This window comes from Polyergus mexicanus, unplaced genomic scaffold (genome assembly GCF_030449975.1).
Source record: "Polyergus mexicanus isolate NDT 795.1 unplaced genomic scaffold, iyPolMexi1.0 SCAF_1, whole genome shotgun sequence".
In the NCBI taxonomy this organism is placed as follows: Eukaryota; Metazoa; Arthropoda; class Insecta; order Hymenoptera; family Formicidae; genus Polyergus; species Polyergus mexicanus.
In genome coordinates, this window is record NW_027223321.1 from 9,770,733 (window position 1) to 9,798,686 (window position 27,954).

The 27,954-nt window shown below is 33.3% G+C and overlaps 1 protein-coding gene across 2 annotated transcripts in view; it reads right to left on the reverse strand.

Moving 5' to 3' along the window:
* LOC138934207 (receptor-type guanylate cyclase Gyc76C) overlaps positions 1 to 27,954 on the reverse strand; it is a 65,235-nt gene that overhangs the window by 34,708 nt on the left and 2,573 nt on the right. For both annotated transcript variants that reach the window (XM_070297704.1, XM_070297696.1), the window contains 2 exons: positions 15,129 to 15,244; positions 1,897 to 2,353 (listed from right to left, as the gene is read on the reverse strand). In XM_070297704.1, the coding sequence (XP_070153805.1) occupies positions 1,897 to 2,310 (414 nt within the window). In that variant the 5' untranslated portion in view covers positions 2,311 to 2,353; positions 15,129 to 15,244. The remainder of the gene's footprint in view (positions 1 to 1,896; positions 2,354 to 15,128; positions 15,245 to 27,954) is intronic.

Here is a 27,954-nt window from a genome sequence, read left to right on the forward strand (position 1 = left end):
GCGCCTCCCCCTTGGCCCTCGATCCGGAGAGGAATCGCCGGGTCACTTCTGCCCCCGCGGCGAGCGAGAGCCACGCGTACCTTTCTCTTTTTACACACACACTTCCTCTTTAACCGGCATGCAACACACCCGGGCGAAAACGGTCTCACGGTCCCCTATGGATACACGGGAGACATCCGGGAGAGGAAGAGGGAGGAGAGAGAGATAGGGGATCCGCCGAATGAATTATCGAGGCTTTTGGAGCGGGACGATCGACCTGAGCGAGCAGCAAGAAATACGGCATGATCGGGGGGAGGGGGGAAAAAAAACACTGGATATTGTGGCTGTTGTTGTCGTTGGATAATCGAAGAAGATTCGGAACGAATCCGAGAGTCGGATCATCGACTGATCCCCCTCTTCAGCGGGGGAATTAAAGATCTCATCCGTGGGGAGAATGTATATATGCGGAGGCTCCTTAGCGACGATTAACTTTTTTCGATGCAAACCGAAATAAGCTTGTTCATTCGTTTGCATTTGCTTATCGTATGTGCCGACTTTAGGGATACTGATTTATCTGATATTTTTATGTTATTGCACACTCTTATCTCAAGCCACTTTACAGATCGTAAGCATTATAAAAATTCAGTTCTCGTCTTGTTGTCAAACATTAATCTCTCTCAATTTACGCAGATATTTTCGCGCGCGCGAGAATATATAATATTTCCTCTATTTTCTAAGCAATTATATGAGAAATATTTAAGTTATTCTTACGATCTAATTTTCGTCCAACTTTACAGTATTTTATTGAAATATAATGAGATCTTCTCCAAGTCTTGACTCCCCTTAAAATACTTGTGTAGAATCTACAAATTTACGTCTCATCAAATTGCTTTCATGTGTCGACCTTTTTCGGTTGCAACGTCGGTGGTTAATGGCAGATAAAATATAAAATGCTATTACTATTCGCATGATCGGCGAGTGACGTAATTCGCTTTGAAATACGCATAATAGAAAGAGTTACATTCCGCATCGATAAGTAGAGTTTCCATACACGTTATAATTTCGCAGTTGATGTGTAATGCGGGCAGTGTTGAAGCGGGATGTGTTAATATAAAAAAAAAAAAAAAAGATTGCGGAGTCCGAGATCGCGCCGAAGAAAAATAAAATTTGAAGAGAGAGAGAGTGGCTGTATATATATATCTCAATTTCATTTTTCTCGTCTTAGAATATTGCGATTATATATATATATATATATATATATATGAATTTTGACAAGCAATTCTGACTACGGATTCAGATTGTCAAGACTACCGACCGCGGCCAACCGTTAATGCACCGTGTAAACTAATAGCATCAACGAGCTGTCATTACCAGCTGTTACGGCGAGCAGAGAATAACGTTGTAATCTCCTGTGAAATTCAGCAGCAGCGGGTTCAAAGATCTTTTACAGCATCGTCATGATTGGTCGTGTTCATGCAACACGCGCATCGCAATGACAGAGCAAGCGACTTGGTGCAGTAACGCACACACACAGACGGTAGTTCTCCTATTCTAAGAAACGCCGGCTACCGATTACAGCGCGCGATGTATTAATAGAACACTCTTAAACGCTTTTAAAACCGTACGAAGTATAACCGCCGATTCCGCATAATCGGCGTTATTCTCTTCGATAACAATAACAGCCGAGTGTCATGCGTATTTCACACATTACCTGAAGAAAACATAGTGCGAGCGAGAATAAAGCGAAAAGATGTAAAAGAGTAATGGAGATTCCGTTTTTTTTCTTTCTTTTTTTTTTTCGACAATGTATATGTTGTGTACCTGCTCACAACATCATTCGTTCATCTAGTTCACTCTATTTTAATTGAGATAGCTACTCGAGAATCTCCAAAGTGCGAAAAAAAGGTCATGCCTTACCTCGTCGAGTGCCATGGATAGAGCGCCGGAGATGGCGAGACCCTGACGATCCTTGAGGCCGCCCTTGATGGCGGTGAGGTAGCCGATGGTCAAGTTCCATAGAAGCGGCTGGGCCGCCGTTTTATCGCCCCCCGACCACAGATTCTTATGAGAGACGGGCGCCTGTTGGCATTGAACCGACGGTGACTCTTGGGCCTGACCCAGGACCAGGGGGCTGCTGGCCAGTAGCAGCAGTACCAGGAGGGCGCGCGGACCGTTGACGCGCGGCCGCGGCCGCGGCAGCAGATGCGATGGACGACGATCTTCCTGCCGCTGCTGCTTACGGTCGCGCTCCCGATGAAGCTGCTGCTGGCGCGGATGCTGGCGACGGGGAGACCTGCGGCGGCTCGGCTGTACTGGTGGGCCGGGGCGCATGGCCGCCGCCGCCACCGGTCAGCAGCGCCTCCCACCCGCTTACCTAGAAGATCAAAAGATTCGTTCTCGTTAAGAAATTGTAAGCGAGAGATAAAATGTTGCATAAACGATGTAAAATAATAAGATAATAATAGCAGTAGGCTCGAAGCACTAACGATACTAGATGAGGAAACTGGTAAATGAGTAAACTTTTTATTGTTTAATCTCATTGTATGCATTATCACAAATATGCATTAAATAATTACATTTCGGACTATTTTTTAGTCCATCTTCAGCATAGATAACAATATGGAAAAATCAAATTCAATATTTAAACATTAACATGTGCAATATTAGTTGACAATCGAAAATCAAAATTTAAAAAAATCGATGTTATTTATAAAATACTTATAAGACACATCACACAATGTCACTTATCACTTATCGATTTCAATTTTGATTTTCGATTTGTAACAACTAATATTCCGCATGTTAAGATTTAAATACAAATTTAATTTTCATCTCTTATTATCTATGCTGAAGATGAACCAAAAACGGTCCAAAACCTACATATTTAATGCATACTTGTCAATGAAATTAAATAACAAAAATTTGCGCGCTAATAATCGCGCGTCGGCTCTTATTTGGAAAAAAAAAAAAAAAAAAAAAAAGATTAATGTTAAATATGCAGTAGAGATGATCAAAAAATTGATAAAGATCAGAAATTTATTTCAATAAAACAATCGTTTTTTAGATATGCGATTTACGTAAAAATTAGTCGAATAAATTAATAACGAAAACAGTGCATGTTGTTGATTATTTGTCTACCTATATCACGTTTGTTGAAATCATTTATATTGGACGGTAACATTTAAATATGCTACGCGCAGATATTTAGAAGATAATGATAAGAAAATATTAAACAAAAACTATTGTACAAATTTGCTATATATTCATCATATGAATAGCCATGTACATATAAAAATTAATCTCGATCTGTTTGGAAAACCGAGTTAGTATTCGGAAAAAAATGTTATCTGTATTTTATTGTCAAACTTGTTGATTATAATTCGCATCGACCTTATACCGAACATACGTATCATATGTAAGGGGACACGTAGCCTTACAATTTCCGTGGTTACAATCGTAATCGCGAAACCGGTTGTAATTGGTGTGCTGCAGTTGTGACAATAATATATATCTTCCTGCTTCAATACATTTATCGCGAGGTCACATTTATTCGCGTGAATCATCGTATATGCCATCTGTTGTGCTCAGCTAATAATAGATACTTTTAAAATAATATTAACCGCGTAAAGTATACATATTGAACTGATTTACATGTGTATATTTTTTAAACGTTTTTACGTTTATTTTGTCTTCATTCGCATCGAAAGACAATCCGTCGTAAAGAAAATTTATATCGCATAAACCGGATGTCGCAAAGAGTCCCAAGGGAATTTTATATCAATGACATCATTGTTGCAATACGCAAGTGAGAATAAAGATATTGTGATCACGCGCGTAAAACGACTTCCCTTCCTCTGTCTCGTAAATCAATCGAATTTATTTTTTATTGGTCAATGGAAACAGCGAGCTAACGACTATCATACTTATTGGAGACAATCTTTATACTCTTATGGATGACTTTGTCAATTCATATCACACATTATCGATATTATATATTTCCTGCGCTGTATTGTTTTCTTTAATTGAAAAAAAAAAAAGTTATAAATTTTACAATTTACAATTACGTATTGCGTGTTGAAGACAAGACGTTTAAACTTTACACAAGTTATTCACGCTGGTAAAGATTTTATAATGTGACCTAATTTCGGTAATAATAATTTCGAGAGGAAAGATACGAGCATTATCTATAACTTTCAACATTTACACTGTAACGCTGATAAGGAAAATATCCCTGCGTGTACGCATCTGCACAATAATGCGTCGCCGTGAGGATTGTCAGGAAATTCCAGAGAGACTCGACGTCGCCAAACAACAATTACGCGTGAAATCGTCGCGAAATATAGGTGCGAGAGTTTGAACACGTGGCTGTAAAGGAGAGAAAAAGAGAAAGAGACACCTGTTGCGATTACGTAACTCCTTAGGTGAGTCTAGCCTGCAAACAATAAAGACGTCCGCCTGTCATAATGGCACGTGTGTCATTCACCAAGGAAGGAAGCGCGTGAGCGCGCGCCTTTCTACTCGCCCGGTCGCCCCGTCGTGTCAACTTCCGACTCGCAGAGACTTTAATTATTACGGTCGATAGAGTCACGCGAAACCCGGATTTATTTGACGCCCGGTCGCGAGTTAACAAAAGGGACATTAAAGGGACATATTGGTGCCGCGCCACGCCAAACCACTCCGTACTTAACAACCCCTCGACGTGATCCGCTGTTACGTCAACGCGCTCATATGTTATACCTGCGTACGGTAGGCCGTACATACGTTGCACTTACACGTCGTCCGAATGACGTATGAACGGGCGCCCACCCCTCGCACGACTACATTTCGCTTGGTGCACTCTCGCGCTGCCACTACGCCGATTTATGGAAAAAAGACGAGCGAAAATGACTCGGCCTTGTATTTAAAAGCTACGCTGCATTTTGCATATTTAAGAATTATTTCCCGTTCATCTTGCTTCTTTTAAAAAAGCAACACGCCAAGTATGAGAAAAAATCGCGGAGATACAAATTCAGCTGTTTTTATAAAAAAGAGACAAATGTGATTGTAAAGCCAGTATGAAACTCAATACATAATGTAACGAACGGCGAATATACTTTGTAAAAGACATAACATTGTTTAACGACCGTTTGTAACTCACTGCTAAATAGAGATTCTCGAGTTGCAAGTATTTACAAAGTCTTTGTGTTTTTAATAATATGAATAACATGCTGATCGATATTGACAATTATAGCTGTCATTGAGCAATTTTATGATGCATGTTGACTATTCAGCTGATAAATACATTATGTTGTAATTTATATTCGTCATTACAAATTTTTTAAAAAAAATTTATATTTTATCTTAACACGTATAAAAAAATAATACATTTTCTATTATTATATATTGATCAACCTATAAATAGCTGTACTAATTTTCAAAATGTAATATTATCCGCAATCAATTTACACACTGTTCATTTTTAATAATAGTTATTCAAATTAGAACGTAAATTAAGGCATGTATAAAAAATGGAGCAGCAATATTTTCCTTCTGAGAAATTCAAGAAAACGACGTAAAAGAGAATGCACGATGATACATCGCAAAAAGTCCGCGCAGATAAAACGTGTTAATATCTAGTTATTAGTTTAATATATCGTTGAGTAGTATAATTAGGATGCTTTAGAGAATGTATTTGTGTTAGATTTACCGTGCAAAGAATATCATGTGATAGGAAGGAAATCTCTTGTTGCAAACGTCGAACGGTCATATGATTATAATACAAAATTATTTTACCATCCTTCTAAAATTTCAATTATTTCTCTTTATCAAATTTGCATTTTCTTCGCGCAAAATTCGTATAATATGTGATAGATACTGCAACAAATATTACAGGATATTTACCGAACAAACAAGCTATAACAATCCTTCTTAGTTATAAAATTTATATAAGAAAAAGACAATAATTTTGATTCAACATCTATTAAAAAAAAAAAAAGGTGCGTATAATCCCCGCGATCGAGAGGACACAGTGTCTAAAAGGTGTCACACCTATGTTTGTGAACGGAGAAATCGTATATCTTGAAACGATTTCATCCAAAAACCCTAGGCCATATATATTTGTTTTATAACGTTAATGTCGATAACTAATATCTGCTCTACGTATCACATTCTAAAAATAGCAATGGAATATTATATGATCTTCATAAGACATAAAAGACGTCCATTCGTTCCCGTTCGTCACTTGAAAATAAGATTAAAACTCTTAGATTTTTAACCAATTTTTTTCGTATCAAAAGTATACGTTATTGTATTTTTCTTTTAATTAAAACCAACGGACAGTTTTAAAAGTATTTTTATTGATATCACAATCATTTTGATACTTGTTGCATATAAGTTAACACACAAAGAAATTGATATTAAAGATCAAAATATTGACATATGTTTGCATTAAACTAGCACCTCCACTTCTGAAAAACTTATAGCAAATGAAAAAGGAAAAAATCATAAAATTAATTGTTGAAAGATACTGCAAATTGATTTTACAAAAGTGTTAAGTTTTGATACATATAAAACACGAAATACTACAATTATACAACAATAAGGTAATAAAAAATAAAAAGTTAACAATATCAGCTTGATATTGAAAGTTTCCCGAATTAACCGATACTGAGATATTCTAAGATCTGAATTTATTACTCGTAAAATAAATTTCAGAAATAAATAAACTATGTTATACTATTATTTACTTCTTCTGAGAACACAAATTCTAGGTCGAATTTGATTTGCCGAATCGTCGACACATATTGATAAAAACAGTCTCAGAGATTTCAAATTTGTTGATTAATTGCCGAAATACAGAGGTCTATAATGTTTCGACATCATTAAAATTTAATTTTAATTAAAGATTGATTAATTTATTTAAAATGAATATTAATTTTTTTTTTAAATCGTTTTATACACTCAGCATTATGTATGCGAAATGAAACAGAAATTTAAATTCTTCTTTTACACGAAATGTATTTCTAAATACATTGACATCTCATATAAAAAAGAGCTTCGCAAGATTCGTATAATAAGCGTTATATAAAAATTACGCGATGAATAAAAGATAATGATTATTCTTTTCGAGCAACTAATGATTGTTAGGCAATACAAGTCTTTCATTTTCGCGATTACCGTATCTTAATTAATAATACACTTGCGTATTATCGCGCAGATGTTTTCGATGTCTTTGTGTTGTGAATTTTTAGTTATTAACAAAATAACGCGAATACAACATCAATTGATTCGAGCCATTGTGTTTGATTAATAAATTAATAAGTATAACACAGATCTGTATAATTTTGCGGTCTGAAAAAAATGAATAGTTTCCTAAAACTTTTTTTATGCGCTGAATCTAAATCCGCAAGGCAAAATGGCCTATCGTATCAAGTTTCTGAGAAAAATGGGATCGAAGCCCTTGAAAAACGCGTATTTTTAGGAGTTTCAATACGCGGTTTTTACATTTTCTAAAATTCGTAGCAGACGAACTCGATGTGCAAGAGACTTCAGACAAATGAAAGCTTGAACATTGTATTTTAATATAAAAAGATTGAATTGACGAGACAAATTTTCAATAGTGAATTAAATAAATGAGAATGGAAAATCATATTTTACTATATTTGTTAAAAAATGGTATTTGTAAAAAATTGTTATCTTTTGAAAATTGTTTAAACAATTTATTTTAACAATCGAACCAAAAAAAAAAAAAAAACGTTTTTAATGCGATTAAACTTTTCTTAATCTTGTGCATTAAATTCATGATTAAAATATTTACCGTTTGCAACAATTTTGCAATCGGACTGCAAAAGACAATAATATATATAAAATTATGTAGACTTGGGTAATTAACTTAATATTCTAATATGTATCAATGGCGTATTATAAATTTGATGCTTATTCATCGATGATTTATAGAAACGCATATTTTATATGATTTATTTAAACGAAGTCAATCGTGTAAATTCCTCGTTACAAAAACAAAAAACAAAAACGCATCGAGTATTATATAAAGAGCTACGTAATTGCCATATTCTGATGATTAATGCACGCGCAATCGTAATTAACCGTGTTTTTGCGAATGAATATTGTATGAATGCCGTGAAAAAGCAGTAAAACATAAAAAGGAAGCGAATGACGACGTGATCATAGTATGAACAATTTAAAACAATTCTTCTATTGTATTTATTTGTAAAATTAATTGCTCGTTTATATCTTCATGCTAGACTCATTTTATTACATCATTGTGTAACATGTGATGCATATAAAATATTCTAAATCCTACTAATAAATTTTAGAGCGATATATTTTGAAAGCTATTACATAAAAGAAACCGTTTAAATGCTAAAATTAAAAGGGTAATTACTATTTTAATATGTTTTATTCTTATATGATAAGCTAGCGTAGCCACACGTTCGGAAAGGTTTTTTAGATTAAACAATAAATGATAAATTTATTGATAAATCTTGAGAACAAATAATTTGGATATTTTAATACTAAAAGAAAGGAGAATAATTAATTTTTCGTGTTAGTAATATCTATAAAATATATAAGAATTTATTTTTGTATATAATAGAAGCAATAAAAATTCGGGACTAGAATAACAAATTAGAAATTAGTAATAAATTAATCATTTAATCGTCATTCAAATAATTTAATTTTTCGTAATAGAAATGCTAGATTAATGGAGGTTGTGGCATATCACATAATTTTCGATGTTGGCGTATTGTAGCAATAAAAGTTTAACGATGAACAAAACAAGTCGTCATGATAAAGTAATTTTCTATTAATAACGGCGTAAATCAAACAAGTCTTCGCAAAAGACGTAACTGATACACGAAACAAATATAAGTCGATAAGAAGCTAAAAATAACATTATTTGAGACACACATGGCGTTTTCAATGCCGTTGCCTTTGTTCGCCCGTTCGGGCTCAATTATTTCTGAATGATTAAATAAGACATTCACTATGTAAGTTGAATAAAAATAAAACTTGCAAATTCGCCAATATCAAAATTATTTGTTCTCCATTTTTTTTTTTTTTTTTTTACGATATTTATTGTAGAATAAAATTATTATTTCTTCATGATAGTAGGTATAATTACTTCGCAAACAAAAAAGTAGGCTGTACTTATATACAATCTCTACTTTTAATATATACAATTTTTAATTTACAAAAAATAATGTTGTTGGGTTTGTAGTTATTTATAATAACAATATTTTTCGTTCGTAGTCAAAGCTACAAAAAAATACAGATATTTTTTCTTTTAAATATCTATTATCTAACTTTAAGATAAAAAAAGTTGATACATCTTCGGAATCGTTTGTAATTGAATCGTTCAAGAGTTATAAAACATTAAGAGTAACTTTACGTACAACTTTGTCAATTTTAAAGATATATAATCTGCCATGTTTTTTAGAATTAAAATTAATAAAAACATAGAAGATAATTTCTGTCTCATTATTTCAGAACAAATTCACACAATAATAATATTCCACGAGTCTCAATTCATTTTTCAAGATTTCGAAAAAAATTAGAATTCAAGAATCTTTTTACATATTCTTTAATCCTATTAATAATATATAATAATTAAAAATTCTATCAATATTTTAACTATTAAAATCACATGTGTATGACACATTAAATTAAATAACATGAAAAATTGATTTCTCTAATCTAGAGAACAATTCATTAAAAAATTTACTCTTCTTATAAATAATCCAAAGCATACGTTTCATTATCTCATAGACGATAAAGTATTTTTTTTTTTCCCACAATATTTGCTTCCGCTAAAACAAAATCGATACGGAAAATTAAATCGTGGGGAAGCTACGGCAACGTATCCGGCGTGCGTTTACGCAATCTAGGGTCAATACTCGCAGTACATATCGTTTAATTCAACAGTGATAAATCTGCTATTTTTTCTCCCTGGAATTCCCTTTTGCTAGACCGTGAATACGTCCAAACGTGTTCAATTGAAAATACTGAGTCGATCCTGGTTATAGCAATTGGTATAAAGCATTCGATCACATCTCTTGAATTTTGAAACACGATTTGTGATAGAAAAATAAAAATAAAAAAAGGAACACACTCTAATTGCAGTAATAACAATATACCTAATGGAAGAAAGAAATTCGTTTTTGTCATTCGTGTTTACCTTTATTGTTTGCGTTGGCAAACGTACCGTTTAACGGGCATCGACAAAGTGCGCAATCTCGAAATACATTCGGGCCTCTAACGGTATGTTTTGTACACGTGATATGCATAAACATACGTGCTAATGTGGCGGTGTGGATTGCGTTACAAGGCAGTAATTGTAGAACGATATGCGGATATGTAGTACAAGAGATGCGCGCACGTGGATCTCGTTATTATCGCGACTACTCTTCGCATATAGGTGTGTTTTGTACCGATATAATATCTCACGTTACTCTGTTGTAAATGTACACGGGTGTGGCAACATTTGATCACCACGCGATACCTGAGTATACCCATCACTTATCTTACCAGCATCGGTCGGTTACAATGATTCGCGCCCGTTAGATATTGGAGTCAACAATATGTATCCGAGATTCATCGAAACGAATCGGTATTATATTACGTTTCAATTGTTCGCTTGTTACATCATATTACGTTAAACGTAAAAACAGTTGAGCGGATTTTCATAAAATTTGAAGAATTCTTTTGAATTTGAAGATTTGATATTTCCGAAGAAATGTACTAAAAAAAAAAAAAAAAAAAAGTTAGCAAGTTATATAGGAATTATATTACAAATTTAGTAAAATATATTAAATTTATTATTGTTTTCTTCGTGCATGTAATTTTTCTTTCATACGAAAACATGTTTTAATGATGTTTAAAAAATTGAAGAACTTGAATATTTTAAGAGATTGATTAATATAAGATTATAAATATTTAAAATATATATCTTTAATTGTATATATGTCGGTAATTACCATATAAGTATTGAAAGAGCATTGAAAGAGAGCCGAAATCATCATTTATTAATTTATTTGTTATAGTTGTAATATTTCGATAGATTTTATTATATCTCTATTTATCAACAAGAACTCAAAAACGTTCCTAAATATAAAATTTAAAAATCATTATCTCCGATAATTACACCTTTATGATTTGATCTTTAAGATTTGCACGATATGAGTGTATCTATAAATTCATCTATTTTATTTCGTTATCACTTCATGAATCTTTTCCCTTTTTTTTATATTAATAATATTTATATTTAATATTTATATACAATCTGTCTATTTATCATAATACGTTTTTTTTTTTTTTTTTAACTCGATGCTAATTTCTACTGTCGATGTCGCGATAGTCTTACAAATGCTCATAATGATCATAAAATTACATATATTGTATTAGTACATATTAGCAAATGAATACACGGTGAAAATTACGTTTAGCCTAAAGGGACACGTATCCAGTTATCCAATATAAAGGCGACGACACCGCATGTGAATTGCACGAGATACTTATGACTTTGCTTCGACAGTTACTCACAGGTCACTTTAATTAGAGAGTTTTAAAGTAATATTAATATTAATATCTCGCCTTACACACCTACGGCATTAATTACTGACTTTACGTTTCGTATTAATTTACCATGCTGCTTAATTACACCTGCTCTACGTTGCCGCGTACACTCGATTCCTCGACACATCTTTCTCTAATAGTAATTGTAGCCACACGTTAATTGCTAGATGTGTAACGTAGCGTATCCAATATTAACTCACTTTAATATTTCTTATATCAAATCTGTAGCGTCATGTTCTTCATTGTCTCATTAATGAAAAAGATTGTCGTGCCTAATTTTGTTAAAGAGAAATTTTTATGTAATATAAATAAAATATTTTTTAAAAATATTTTTCTATTTAATTCTTTTAAAGTAATTTTAATCGAGATGCGACATGCCTTGCTGTTTAAAATATTACGATCTTTTTAAACATTATTTATCTGAAATTAAAAAAAAATTCCGATACTTTTTACAAGGATTCAATATGTCGAAACTCAGTATGCGTTTTATGATAGTATCATCTTAAGAAAATGTTGCTTGAATAAGACACACACATATAAAAATAGTTATTTGTTATTTCCTTTACATGTGTGCCTATCGCTTTCGTCGGCTTTTTAATGAGCGTCTAATGACAGAAACAATGTCAATGTACTTAACGGCTTATTGAAAGAAGCTATCAAAGGCGGAGAACATGGAGCGTCATAAAAAACGCAGTCAACGAACGAACGCCGTTTACAAGTACAATGTAGGATTAATCAATTATCATACAAATATACATTTAAGCTCTTTTTTATATGAGATGTCAATGTATTTAGAAATACATTGCGTTTCGTGTAAAAGAAGAATTTAAATTTCTGTTTCACTTCGCATACATAATGCTGAGTGTATAAAACGATTTAAGAAAAAAAAATTAATATTCATTTTAAATAAATTAATCAATCTTTAATTAAAATTAAATTTTAATGATGTCGAAACATTATAGACCTCTGTATTTTGGCAATTAATCAACGAAATTTGAAATCTCTGAGACTGTTTTTATCAATATGTGTCGACGATTCGGCAAATTAAATTCGACCTAGAATTTGTGTTCTCAGAAGATAATTGCCGAATTTCCAATGGAAGCAACAGCCGCGATCGCGTATGTTTTCTTAATCTTGCTTAGATATGACGTAATTGAGAGTGTACATGCGATCTACTTATGCAAACTTTGGAATATTCACACAAATTTTAACCGCGCGAGCGTTTAAATGCTCTCTTTCAAAGATTTGGCAGAATTCCATGACTCTTCTGATACCACAACCAGAAATTATTCACTACGTAGCATCATAATTATGATGTTTACTCGATCATTCCTAATTGCTATTACTCAATAATTTCTAATTGGAAAAAAAAAACTTTTTAGCAGATAATAAATAATTGCTCAAAAGATTCGCTCTGCTCATTCTGCTTACACTTGCTCTGTTCAATTAAAGAATTAATATAAAATTAGCCTTCCAGTTTTTTTTTTGAATAACTACTTCATCTTGATGTGCACAAATAAAAAATGGCCAACGTGTGAAAATAATGTGTAATTAAATGACGTATAGAAATTTAATTTTCTCAAAAGGAAGATTAACTTCGCGTAAGTATCGTGTGTGTGTTTCTTTGTTATGTATGTAGAATCTTCGTAATTTGTCTCATTGCTCTCATGGCCGCACGAAACATATGTAGAATTATCGTATGAGAACATGAAAGTGCATACGCGCAGTTGCACCGAGCTGCATATATCTGAATATTATGCGTTCTTTCCGTAGTGCGTGTTCAAAGCGTCTTTTTTTGTAATGTATGATAAAAGTAGCGATATTCTTTTCTCATTTTATATAATATTTTGATTTATTGCCATAGATAATTCGTAAATAAAAGCAAATACATCATTTTCTTACGCCTAGCGTAAGAAAATATTTTTATGCAATGCAACAAAAGTAGCAAAATGCAAAAAAAGTTGCATTCAAATATTAAAAGTACAAATAATATTTTTCTGCGACTTGATAATAGAAGAAATTTCATATACCTTATCTATTTCTCTAGAAAAATAGAGTGTATGAATTATTTCAATACAAAAGTATTAACAAAATAATATTTTTAATCAAAATAAAATTTCCATAAATTAGAATCGTATATTTATTTAATAAAAATAATGGCTTAAAAATTATTATGCAATATTTCAATTAATTAATAATTGTTTTATAATATGTATAATAAAATAATATATTCTGAATAAATAAAAAATTTCAAAAAAGATTAATTATAAAAAAAACATGTGTCTAATGTCTAATATATCACATCAGAACGATATAAACAAGATTTGTAATTTGGAAAAAGTATCTTGTATCACGTATGTTGTAGCTCGGTTTTATTATTAAACATAACTTTATTCTTAATTTTTTAAATTAAATATTTATTTATCAGACATTATCTGATTCGATAATGCAAAATGTAGCTTATAATTAAACAGCATTTATACCTTACGCGCGATTTTTTTTATGGAATATACGTAGTATTGCATCGTATGCAAAGAGGAGATGCACCATCATGATGCATCCAGTTCGCCGAAGAGACGCGAGGAAATCGAGCACGGGAGCCGAGCGAACGGGCGTGTTTGTGGTTCCGTGACGGACGTGGATGGAGATAATACATTAAAATAGTATCACGGCATGCGATAACACGTATTTATAATATCTGCTGTGAGACGTCATTCCTCGCGCGCCGATATTAAATAGCGCGTTTTCACATTAACTGCAGCGACGCCGGGCGGTAGCGCCCATTGTCGACGCCTCTAAGAAAGATACGACATGGTCTGTTTGAATCAACTGAATTATCTCGTTATTATACAATTAGTTTCGCCATATGAAACATTTTACACAATGCAGTTATTATATAATTATTTATTCATATATATATATATATAAATTATATGTATATTCTCATGTCATCTAATTTCTCTTTAGCAATTTAGAAAGCATTGTTTTGTATTTATCCTATTTAACTAAAAAAGATTTACATTCATTGTAAATAGCGTATCGATCAAGCTCTGATTCGAGTGTCTCACGTTTTCGCGACACGTGTCATGAATGTGCATAATTGTCATATTTTTATTTTAGCGGTTGTTAATAGGAATGATTTGCACAAATTCTCGCGTCAAAGTTCTATGAATATATATGAATACAAGCTGCATATCATGCGCGTTTCTACTCGTCTATACAAACGAAAAGTGTATATTGCAAATATACGTTACCCGAAAACATCTCGCGCTTAAAAATTTTTTCATTCTTTTATCTCTTCATATCATTTCATTCTTCATATCTCATATTACTTTTGCCTTTAATCGAGAGAAATAACATTCGTCGATAATAAAATAATTTAAAATCTTGAAAATCAATGTAAGTCGTCCTAAAGTTAGATTTATAAAAATAAAATTATCAAAATTATTATTAAATTTCAATTTAAAAGACAATAATAAAATATATATATATATATATATATATATATATATATATATATATAATTCTGTGTGTGTATTTGTGTATAACGTCTAGTAGTGAATAAGATGCAAACTTACCTAAACAACATCGTAGCGCGATTCAAGAAGAAGATGGTCGAAGTTTTGATGCTACGTTGCAAGCATAACGCTGCCAATCTATACTCTTCACAGTTTCAGCCTGGACGTCAAGCCACCTGGAAGATATAATAATATATTAAGCACTCGATCAAAAAATAATTATAGAAACATTACACGCGATAACGGTCGGATATAAAGCATATATTATAAAACTGATTAAAGATGACAGTAAAAATATGCGAACAAAAAAAGAATGATAATACGAGATATGTACGTTTTTTACTACATCATTGACGCAAAGTATATTAATAAGAAGGCAAACTTGAACTTGTGTATTTGTTATTTCTAAATCTATATTTATAAATTACATTCTATTTATTATGAGAAAATAAACACAGAGAATAATTATATTTCCTGATTTTTTTTATTAAGAGAAATATATACTAGAAAAAATATATCATTAGAAATCTCTATATATATTTTAGATATATGTATAATAGAAATTAAAGTTAGATTTAAGAAGTTGTATACGTTTTTATATTATTTTATATTATTATAACGAGAAAAAAATATTAATTTTTTACGCTTTAATATACTAAAATTAACCACACACATTGTCAATAGAAAATAATATGGGTATGGCTTTGAGGAAAATGTCGCAAAAAAAAAAAAAACGCGAGCATGTCGATGCAGCTGCGAGAATCAATCAATCTTTAAAAAATGTGCGGTTAATGCCGCAGATCGTTACATCTATGACTGTGTTGACCGTCGCGATCCGTTATGATCGATAACCGAGGCACGAAGGGATTTTGCGGTCATGGTGCGCCCGAGACAGCATCGTAGAAATAACGGATGCGTAATCTACGTGGACTCGATTTAAACGACCGGATTAAACGCACCTGTTTGGCGCGTGTCACGTCTATCAACGCCACGGTATACCGTCCCGCCACTGTAAATGTAATCACGTTCGTAATTGAGGCGACGCTCACGGATTCCTAATCATCGGGCCGTGTGAATCGGATTAAGTCGGTACACGGGTAATTTTAAAATTTACATTACACGTAACTTCAGTACATCAAAACGTTCTTCGACAGAGCTTGTAGTATACGGTAGTAATCGCATTAAGCGCACATGATAATATTTTTAATCCTTTCATTTTCAATAAGAATGTTAACACACTTTTTTTTGTTTCTGAATTACAATCAATTTAAGTAAGAAAAATATTTTGGCAGACTGCAGTTCTCATTACTGAACAGAAACAGTATATTATTCTCTTATTAATTAGATTCTCTAATTTAATAAAAAAATCTTAAAACACAGAATGCACACTGATACTTTAAAATCTGCAAAGTATAATATATAATTTAATTAAATTTTAATAAAAAAGATCATCTCTCAGTTTTTAACCAAAAAATATTGTCGTCAAGTACGCTTATTATTGCACGCTCTGTATAATGTAATTTAAATAATTGTATTTGTTAATGATAATGTCATAGATTGTTGCCGTTACGATATTTATTTAAAAAGAAATATTTGACAGTATCTGTTTAAGTTGATTTACAATGCAATATATAAATAAATCTATTTTGTCCAGAGATAAATTATTTATAAATCATCGAAGATCGATAAAAGATTATATTAAGCTTTATTGCACTATCAGTTTGGACAAAGCAAACCAAGCTCAACTTGATTAGCCGTTTTAAATTATAATTACGTAGATGGAAAATTAAGAAAATTTAACTTTAAAAAGTAAAAGAAAGAATATAAAAAAAAAGTTATCCTCAAGAAATATTAGAGCGAAATCAATTTTTAGAGTTCCGTATTAAAAATATTTCTCTTATATAAAAACATTGTACGAGAATAAAATATGGTGAAGTGAAAGAAATAAATACCTTATCTCAGCATTCGCGCAAAAGATTTATATACATGAACAAATCGTATAATATAATATACACACGTATAGTCTTTAATAAATTATATATGATATATTCCCCAAAGAAAATATTCCGATGCTTATCTTTGCAGCCATCAATTATGCAAAATGCTGAACGCAATCAATTATAAAGAAAAAACATAAGATGCAAAAATTATTCAAAAAATATTCCACGATTAAATATTTCCTTCGTATATTCCTAACGTATTGTATGTATGTAAAACAAAAAATGTAAATTTAATAAAAACAATCAGAATAAAAGAATGAAGATATATCTTATATGTTTGTGTAATGCTAATTGAAACATCGACTAACGTTCTAAAAAGCTTTGCAATTTTCACCCACAATGTCCTGGTTTAATATACAGTGTATTCATCGTGCAACACGCGATAACGAGATGCTTATGAATCAATTTATATAAAAGTTTATATAAAATCTTTAAATCACCGGATAATATATACAATGATTTGAATCAGTATCACAAAATGCAAGCGTTATAGCAATTGTATAAGAATTTCAATAAAGACAAAGAAATGAGAAACAATTTTGCTCCAAAAATTAGAGAAAAATTAAGCCAAGATACATTTTACATTGTCATGTAACTTGAGGGATCAACACGATATTCATGAAGGGAATCGTTTCTCAATCGCGTGGCAGACAGCCACGTCAGTCCAAGGTGCAGTGAGTACATACACATACACACACACACACACACACATAGGGGATTTCACTATTCTAGTACACACGGTGCATCGGATAAAAGAGAGAGGAAAAAAGGAAGAGAGAAGGGAAGAAAGGAAAAGAAAGACGCAAAGCGAAGTCCAGATATAGACTGGTTACAGGTAATAGTTCGGTAGGTGGTAGTGGTAGCGAGCGGTAGGACCGGTAGGTTTGGTTTACATCGGGTTTGTGTTGCGGCCAGCCGGTTAGCCACTCTTCTTCTTCTTCGTCTTCTTCTTCTTCTTCTTCTCCTCCTCCCCCCCGCGACTCTCTTTTTCCTCCGCGTCGCTGTCGCAGGTCGCAGCCATCTCCTCCTCGTTCATGATCTCCCTCTACCCTTTTTTACGGTGCTTCCTTACTCCGGTGCTTATTTTAACGCCGATAGGGGAGATCCAACAAAGTGCATTCACGAAAGTAGCGCTTTGTCAGCACGTTTGCAGAATATGTTTGCGCTGATATCGCTTCATCTTTTATTTATTCATTTATTTTTTTTTCCATCTGATAGATGAGGACGTTGTTGTTTAAATTTATCGGCCTTTTTGTGTTTACGACTCGACAAAGAACAGTGAGAATGTTCGACGTGATCTTTCTCGAAAGAGTCTCTTTGTTGTTACCGGCGACTTTGACGGAGGCGTGTTTATGTCGACAGACTACCATTAAGACGGGTAAATATAATTTTGTGCAATCTAGATGCAATGTAATTCCCGGATTAAGCGGTTTTTTTTTTTTTCCTATAAGCCGCATGGACTGATGATATTATATTCATAAAGTTTGCTTAACGTTATAATTCCCGTACTTGACAGTCTATCAAACATGAACTTCACACTTATTGACATAAAGTTTTTGGAATTTCATTTATCATTCGATTAAATCGATATCCATTTGTAATTAGTAGCTAATTAAAGAATGTAAAAAATATAATAGAAAATATTTCTCTCTTCCTCTCTATCTCTATCTCAAAAAAAAAAAAAAAAAAAAAAAAAAAAAAAAAAAAAAAAAAAAAAAAAAAGGCATACATAGCTCGTATTCCAGGAATGAATAATCGCTCGCGAATCGAGAATAAAAGCGTTACTACATTACTCGCGGAGATTGTCACCGCTCGATGACACGAACACACGTCAAGTAAAAGACGACGGAACGACACGTATCGTTGGCATTCTCACGTCGATCGCTAGCGACAGTTTCCACACGAATGTCAATAATGTTATACGCGGTCATTTTGCCGAAGAGTGATAAATTCTATATTCGCGTCGGAATCTCTATCATCAACGATACATTATCCATTATTAAATTACGCGTCATTGCGTAATCAGACGTTTTTATAGGAGACGGCTCGTATATGCGAGTTATGTCTATAGAATGTGCGGCCAAGCCATCGGTCGCGATCCCCGGAGTGTCTCGACCGATTTCGCAAGTGCTCGGATTCCGTTTGTTGCGCTGGCAGACATGCTGGCAGCGGCGGGCCTTCACGGTGTTAGCGCGTGTCGGATAGCATATGTGAAAGGCGAAGCGCGCGTGAATGTGTGTGCATGGAGAGTAGGTAGGGTAGGTAGGTAGATAGGTGGATAGACAAATAAATAGGTACGCGTATGCCACCGATCGCAACGCGAAATCATAATACATCGGAGCCAGGAGGTGTCGGTTATGATGCCGAGAGTGTGTGCCAAAATTCTCGCGCGATACTGTGATTTCGCAATTTCTAATCCTTGATCGCGTATATTTTTGATCTTAATACAGATCTTAAAGCTGAAAAGACTCTTCCGTGCTATGTCAGTATTCTACTAAAGTCAGGATTGGCCGGTAAAATCCAGCGAGTGAAAAAAAGTACGATAAAATCCAGATTTTATTATTCCGGACTTTACGCAATGGAATGAACTAACAAAAATTATAAAAATAACTAATATATAACACTAAAATATATTTATATAACTTTATGCAAGAAAATATTTTTGCTTCAATTAATAAATCATTATAGTTTGAAAATATAAGATCAATATATAATACTGGTCTTTTTAAAATTTTCTATTAATTTTTCATTTAATAAGAAAAATAATTCATCTAACAAAAAAAAAAAATACTTATTTGCTACATTGATTTTTAATTTATTATTTTGTATCTTATTTTGAATAAAGCTTGAATTAGAAAACACTCTCTCAATTGACGAATATAGATAAAAAGATTTTCTATTTAACATTTTTAATAGGAAGGATCAGTCTCCGCCGGTTTTTTTTTTTCGAAAATATCGATTTTTACCATTGGCAAATGAATTTTATCCCAAAAAATATGAAATTTTGCCAACCCGACTAAAGTCACTGAAAAACATCGTAATTATAATTTTAACATGTTATTGAGAACAATATTGATATGAAAACTAATTATACCTCTTGCACCAAGTATTTATAAATATTCTCGCGTACTATCTTGAACTTTTATCATCACTTTTCATTCTAAATTTCGCTAAAATCGCAGGACCGCAACGAGGGCTTTTATTTTCCGTACGCGCTGTCAGACGCGTCGGTCGATGCAATCGCATGATCGGTCAAAGAAGCGTTTCGTAATGTTTCGTCTCGATAAAAATCCGAGGCCGGTGCAAGACGGCGAAGGGCCCGGGGTTCGAGTAGCGCGAGCTCGCGAAAGCCTCAGACTCTCGTCCACCGCGCGGAAAACTGGTTCTAACGGAGTTTTATACCGAACGAACGGTGGACCAGTTTTGCAACCGTCAATGAAGCGCACTGTACGTGTCGCGCGAACGCGTCGCGTAAAGAAGGAGGGTCCGGGATGCGCAGCATCCGAGAGCGGAGTGCCAGTCATTGGCCGGTCGGCCAATCGCGTCATATATCGAGAGAAGACGACCGCCGATCATCAGTCGTCAAGTGATTCGCCGTGTATAGTCATTAAATACATACATATATATATATATATATATGTTTTTCCCTTTTTTCCTGCTTCCTTATTATTATTTTTTGTTAGACAGATTATTTTGTCGTTAGATAGATTATATCTCTCCACTTTGGTCTCACTTTAGCTCTTCTTTTTTTTCTTTAATCTTTCTATAATAACTAATTTGTCGTTTGGCATTAATATCGTTAAACTTTTCCGAAGAAAGATAAGAGTTATGTCACGATTAATTACTAACGAATATTACAATAATAATGTTAAAAAATAGAATGTCGCATGCATTGTCAAAATATATTTATATATTACACTTTGGGAATTTTTGCTTTTATTCTCACTTTTACTATCTTGTTATCTACAGTTTTAACTTGCAGAGTTTTGTTTTGCATCGACTAAATATATATACCATTTTCTTCTTTTTATATTTATAGATATCTATTTAAAATATATGATATCTATTTAAAATATATAATTCTAGTAGATTTTGCATCCGTATTATTTTCAATTAAATCTCTAATAATCTAATGCGTGCAATTGCATACACGGTTTTTATATGCTTTTTCGTTGACTGCTATGATAAAATAGTAAATCTATTATTTTTTTTTTCCACGCTATTCGAGCTTATTAAAAAGTGTAGGATATATTATTAAAATATTGATATTTTCTTATTTGCAAAAATGTATATTGTATATTTGCATTTCTCTAATTTGATGTGTGCATCTCTTAATTTCCTATCCAAATAGATATTCTTAAAAAGAGCCACGCAGTACATTCCAGAATATAAACAAATCACTAAGTATATACATGTATCCGTATGCACCTCGACTAATGCATGCGCATTCGCACGCGCGTTTCTCCGCGTCGCTCCTCTCGGCGGAGCCTCTTCAAGAATATTCCCTTCTATTCGCGCGCGTGAGGCTCCCACCCCTTCCCATCTCTCTCACTCCTTCCCATCGGTCTCTCCTCATTGCAAAGTGCCGTAATATTCTCCTCGACCGAAGTTATTTTCGTCGCGCTCACCCAACCAACTCTCCCGAGGCGGCATTGCACGGCTTACTCTCTGCGCATTGTCTTGAGACCCCTGCCGCTGGATCGAGACTAACTGGATTTCCAGGCTAGCGAGGCGATCGTCGACGATCCCTCGTTTCACATTTTCGTCATCGATTTCGCGTGTATCGTATAAGTGATATTAAATAAAAACGTAAAAATAATCCTTCTTCAAATAAAAAGTTTGAAGCTGTTTACTTTTAGAGATTTACCATTTTAAAACTTGGAGGAAAAAAAAAATCTATTCTCCGATATAATTCTGTAATAATTAGCAATTAAGTATTTATTTTCGTTGACAATATACAGTGCGTGATTGAATTATTATTAAATAATATATACAAGATAATTTGAAGTGATTTATATAATATTCTTATTAGACCTTATATTGTTGTAATATATTTTTCGTTAAATCAGAGAAGAAATTTGGCGAATAAAGATTTTCCAGATCTCTAATCGTAGAATAAAATTTTATTTATTCGCGCGCTTTTGTCTCCGTCCGCATTTCGCGGATAGTGCGCCTCTCCGTTCGTTGTTCTCTTCCGTCATCGCGTATTGCGAACTACTATTGCTGACTGCCTTCTTGACGATCAGCATTCAAGGCTATTCTTTTTTATTCGGACAAAGAAGCGCAACATCCGTTCATCTTTTCATTTCAATTGCCGCGGGTCGATCGTAGCTAGCATGACAAATTTTGAGGACAACGGAATCGTATATGACGCGAGTTATGGGGAGATATAACTTTTTATCAAGCAATCTGTCTTATAATAGTTAACCATTACGTACATTTTTCAACGCAATAATATTTGAAGTTAAACTTGAAGGAATAAATGTGAATATTAGTGATTAATGAATTAGTTTCATTTTTGTTAACTTTAATTTGTAGTTAATTTCTTTTCATCGTCAGTTCATTGTTTTTATTTTGTTTGTCGTGTTTTGTAAAAAAAAAAAAAAAAAAAAAGATCATCTTTCTCTCTCGTGACTATAAAACTGTATGGCTATAAAACGTGATAACGTTTAGCCCATTCAGAAGAAAATAAATGTTTATTCTGATAGCTCGAAAAAATAATTTAATAGCGAAATTCCAAGTTTAACGTTAATGACAAGAATTTAAAAGTTGCACGCGAAAATGCCTTTCACATCCATAAAGTGTAACTGCTCGTGACCCATGTATCATATACAACATCGATTGCAACGGCTATAAACGATTGGTAAAAATACGCAACATCTACTAAATGGAAAAGTTATGCCGCTAAAAAATGGTCGTATCTCACGGTGTTTTATATTCTCTCGTATCTCATCGATCCCACGGCGGACGGTGCGTAATTATGTAATTATAACATAAATCAAGAAAGGAAATATTTACTGTCATAATATATTGGTACATTCGTTTGTAAGCACATCGTATGAAAAATATATTTGCTTTTAAAATTCGTTTGTACACATATAAAAAAATTTATATCGATATTAAAAACCCAATTACACCTCGTATTCTTGATATATATAAACGAAAGGTATATTATGTGATATATCCAGAAGTTGGCCTGGTTCGCAGAGTGACAGCGAGAGTTAAATACATCTGGAGCTCTTTAATCGCGGCCTGACTGAAAGGAACATCATGATCTGCCGAGACAACCGTATTCGTAATCATGCGTATGGTAAGTGCATCGTTGTCAAGTACGTGTGAGTGGCACTCGTTACTTAATGCTTGCTTATGTGGCATATTAACTCGTCAGTCATTACTCAACTGCCCTTACGATTACACATGGCAGCAACTTTGAGCTTTCATATCATCGTGCAAGGTGCAATGTTCACGCCTTCGTGATATTTGTCATAAAATGTCAAATCTCCTCGCTCGCTCTTTTATTAATTGCCTAATATTAAAATTAATAATTGTAGAGGAAACATTCGATCTCTCTCTTCTTGATATTACGCGTTTGTCTATTTGTATTTGGCGATATATAGGGTGTCCCAAAATTGAATGTCAAAACTTCGGAAGCATGTAAGATATCGATAAACTTAATATAATTTTAGTGTTATTTTAAATTCTTTAGTGAAAATTTTTTGTTCCCTTTTTTTGCGAAATTTTGACACTTGATCTCGGGACACTCTATATGTACAAAACGTATATGATCATCGAACGAAAATTAGCTTTCAACCAAATTACTGTTTTTCGCATAAACCTCAAGTACGTGCGAATTTTTTTCCGCTATTTGTACAATTTTGCCGTTCGATCGTTACGCGCTCCCAAGGGATGTAAACGTCGGAAAAGTAGCAAGACGCAAATAAGCCTCGTATATAAAATCGTTGTTTCGGTACGCATGCACGTAATAATACAAACGCACGTGCCGTTGCGACATTATAGTATCGAACGCGAATATTAAGCGCGAAAGTCGTGCGAAACGTACTTTAATAACGATAACATTCATAGCTTTTCTTTTCCTTCTCTTTTCCGTGGCACATCTTGCACATATGTCGGCTTTGATACTGATACACTTTAATGCCCCTCACCGTCGTATATAACGCGTAAAAGGAATGAAGAAAACATTTCTTCATTCTACATACGTGCGCTACGTTCGGTGAATAAATTTCGTTTTCAAAGCTGGCGCCCGCGGTCTCAACGCGCGATCCAAGCATTCCGACGTGTACGCATATACATATAGTAAAGGAAAGAAAAATACTTCTAGGCGAATATTTTCAACTACCTGTCCGAATCACGAATCTGAATTTACATGTGCGCTACGCGCGTCTAACCAAAGTACATTCGTCGATTTATTCCGATATCGAGAAATAATACGCGTTATTAATAGATCGAGAACCTCTGCCGTCTGTGGTCACGCTCGCAATATTCTAATCACCTATGATTTATTCAAGTTGAAATTGCGATTTATAGTAGCGCCGACGAGCATGCATATTAAATGTTTCTGCTACGCCGTGTTCTTGCCAAGTTGAGAAGCACTGTTCGCGATCATTCTCGTAATATTGCAATATGCGCATGATTTATTTCGCTTGACGCAGAAATTTGTAATAATTGGAGATCGAAATATATTTGTCAAATTTCACTATAATATAATATTTCATTATAATATTATATAATATTAGCAAGCTGTATTATATCAATATCTTTATTTATAATCTCGATATTGTTATACGCACGTGATTTATTTTTCTTTTAAAATAGAAATTTTTTATAATTTTTAATTATACCCTCTCTTCATCTTCTTGTAAAATTTCTCTTTTAAAGTTAGAAAAAATTACAAAATATTGTTTATATACAATATAATGTTACAATATGTAAAAATTATTTTACTTGCAAGAGAATTTTAGAAAATGAAAAATTTTCTATGCACATTTGAAGCATCCTTACGAAAAAATTTCAAAAGTTTAAAATCAAATTTTACAAAAATCGTTTCAATTTTCATCGATTCTAAATATCAAATTTGTCAATTCTTTCAAATATTATTATAAAATGGATAATGTTAATATAAATAATGCTATTAACATATTGAGAAACACTGTTCGCAATTACATTCACGCTAGTACAGGATACGCGATTGATTTCGATTAAAATTTGTATTAACTAGGAAAAGCGAGAAGAATTTAATTTGCACAGACAGAGGTGCATAATTCGACTCTAAATGAGCACAACATGCGAATTCCGTATTTCGTTGATCACTGGATGGGAATAACACAGGTTAATCGGGTAATTTCAACGTTCGAGCTATAAATGCGGCTAATTATATGGCCGTTAACCACTTAACTTGATTGATTAATTAGAAAGCACATTTTTTTTCTCGGTCATGAGTCACGCCTGGAGAGATTGATTGCCGGTTGCACATTTTCGATTTGGCTTTGGTTGATGCCATTGTGTACAAATTGTTCGATTACGTAAATCGTTTTTAAAAAATAACGTCTATCTCGCACATCATAATCTCAATCTGATTATAATTCGATAAAATGAAAGATTTTTCATATATTTATGTTGTGTATATTCGTCTTTCAATTAAATAAACGGATGATGTATCAGAAATTTATATTTTTATTTAAAAAAAAAAAAAAAAAACGAGAAGAGAGGCTGGTTTATATGACAGTTTGTTTATACTATCAAACAAATTTATACTATCTAAAAATAACATATTAAGATGTCATTTTACTGCAAGATTAAGAAAATATTGAGATTTAAAAAAAATAAAAATAAAAAAAATAAAATAAATAAATTTCATATTCTTTCCTTATTGATGTTGTTTTCCGCAACTATCACATTTCGCATTACTTCGAAATCGTTGACGAGAGAATAACGTCATCGCGCAAATAAGCGCGGACGAATGCGAGATGTGTGTTTATCATGTTAAAAATCGACGATCACACCGGTATTGAACGATTTGACTGATCAAACAAGCCCGTCTACCGCTCGTCTGTCTCCTTTTCTCTCTCTCTGTTCTTTAAAAATAGTGTGCAACAGAAACAACTATTGTCTGACCGGAGAATATTTATCACAACAACCTTTGATCCGCGTCACAAAGGAAATTGATTTCCTCCACTCGCGGTCGTTTTCTCGATAAGCCGGAATTTTCATCCTGACCGCAGAACAGAATATTATTTTGCAAATTCGCACGTTCGAATAAATTCAACTATTCGAAATATTCGAATTATCTAATCATCCGAAGACGAAGAATTGGATAATTTATAAACCGATTAAGCGCCATCGCGAAAAATAAACATGGACGATTAAAGTACGATATATTCTCGCACTTCTTACGATATATAATGCGCACCTGAACACGAAGCGTAAAGCCTCGTCAACTTGCGACGCGCGAGTAACGAAGACGGTGAATAAAAAGCGCGGAATAAACAGAGACAGACGCGCGTTTATAATCACAGCGTCCCGGCGTAAATAACAGGCGAGGACAATACGCGGAGGTTTATCGCGAAGCGCGTATTAATGAGTTTGTTTTCGAGCGCGTCGCACTCTTGGCACAGCATCGCCCGGCGTGGCGTGATTCGGCCTTTTTTTTTTTTTTTTTCTTCCTCAGCGTTCGTTACGCGCGCCGGAATTTATTAAGGTACGGGGAAGAATTTATGCACGGTCGGTTTTTCGCCGACGACAATTCGGAGCACCGTCAAGAAGCGTATACCCGGACGTTAATTAAGTTCCGCGATCGTTTCCCGCGTCCCTTTGCGAAAAGAAGAAGATAAGTCTGAGTCACGCAGAGAGATCGGTAACTATAGGTGGATACCACCACGTGCGCGAAAAGGTTCCGAGAAAAATCGATCTTCCGCGAATTCGCCCGCGGTCGCGGCGGACAACAAAGGCCGTGACGCTATCTGTACCTCGAAATGCAAGCGAGGAAAGAAGTAATGCGCGTAAATACTTCGTGATATATATATAGCTTACGCATTTTAAAATATTATTTTACAGTTTTGCAAAATTTTATTGTACTTAGGAAGCGGTGGGAGGGGGGAGGGGGGGGGAGAGAGCCTGATCATAATTTCCAGAATTATATATACAGGATATTCTAAAATAAATTCTCATATTCAAATACTCTCTCTCTCTCTCTCTTTTTCTCTTTAGCTATTTCTTAAAATAAATTTTTTGTTTGAAATTAATTTTAATCAATTTCTTCTTTATTTTATATATCTCACTTGTACGTTATTGAAACGATGAAGAAATCATATTAGCGAGCTGAAAATCAGAGAGAATGTCACATCAAAATGCAACATGTACAATCGTAAAAGATAAAAAAATCTTGTAGAAAAATATATAAAAAAATATATATGCGCGTAAAATATATGTGTATAAATATATAAAATATATATACAATCATAACGAAGTAAAGATTAGATGCATTTTAATTTCGTGTAACTATCATCGTAACGTAATTAATCACAGGAGCAATTGGCTTGATCGAGCAAACGAATATCATGCATTTAATTGATGAAGCGTTGACCCTGTTCTCAATACCTAATTTTTGCGACTAAGCAGATGGGCCCGGATTATTTCTCGTAAGCTTGAATATCGCACATGAATCATACGATTAGACGACTCTCATCCTATCCACTTCGATATTACATTCCTGAAATTTTATATTGCATAACAAAGTTTTGAATTGAGTTCGTTATACTAGAAAGTTATTATAAATGTCACGTAATTGTCTAAAACAATTTATAATATGGGATATGCAAAAAAGTTCAAAAATTAATATACGTATCTTTATTAATTAATAAATTGCTAAA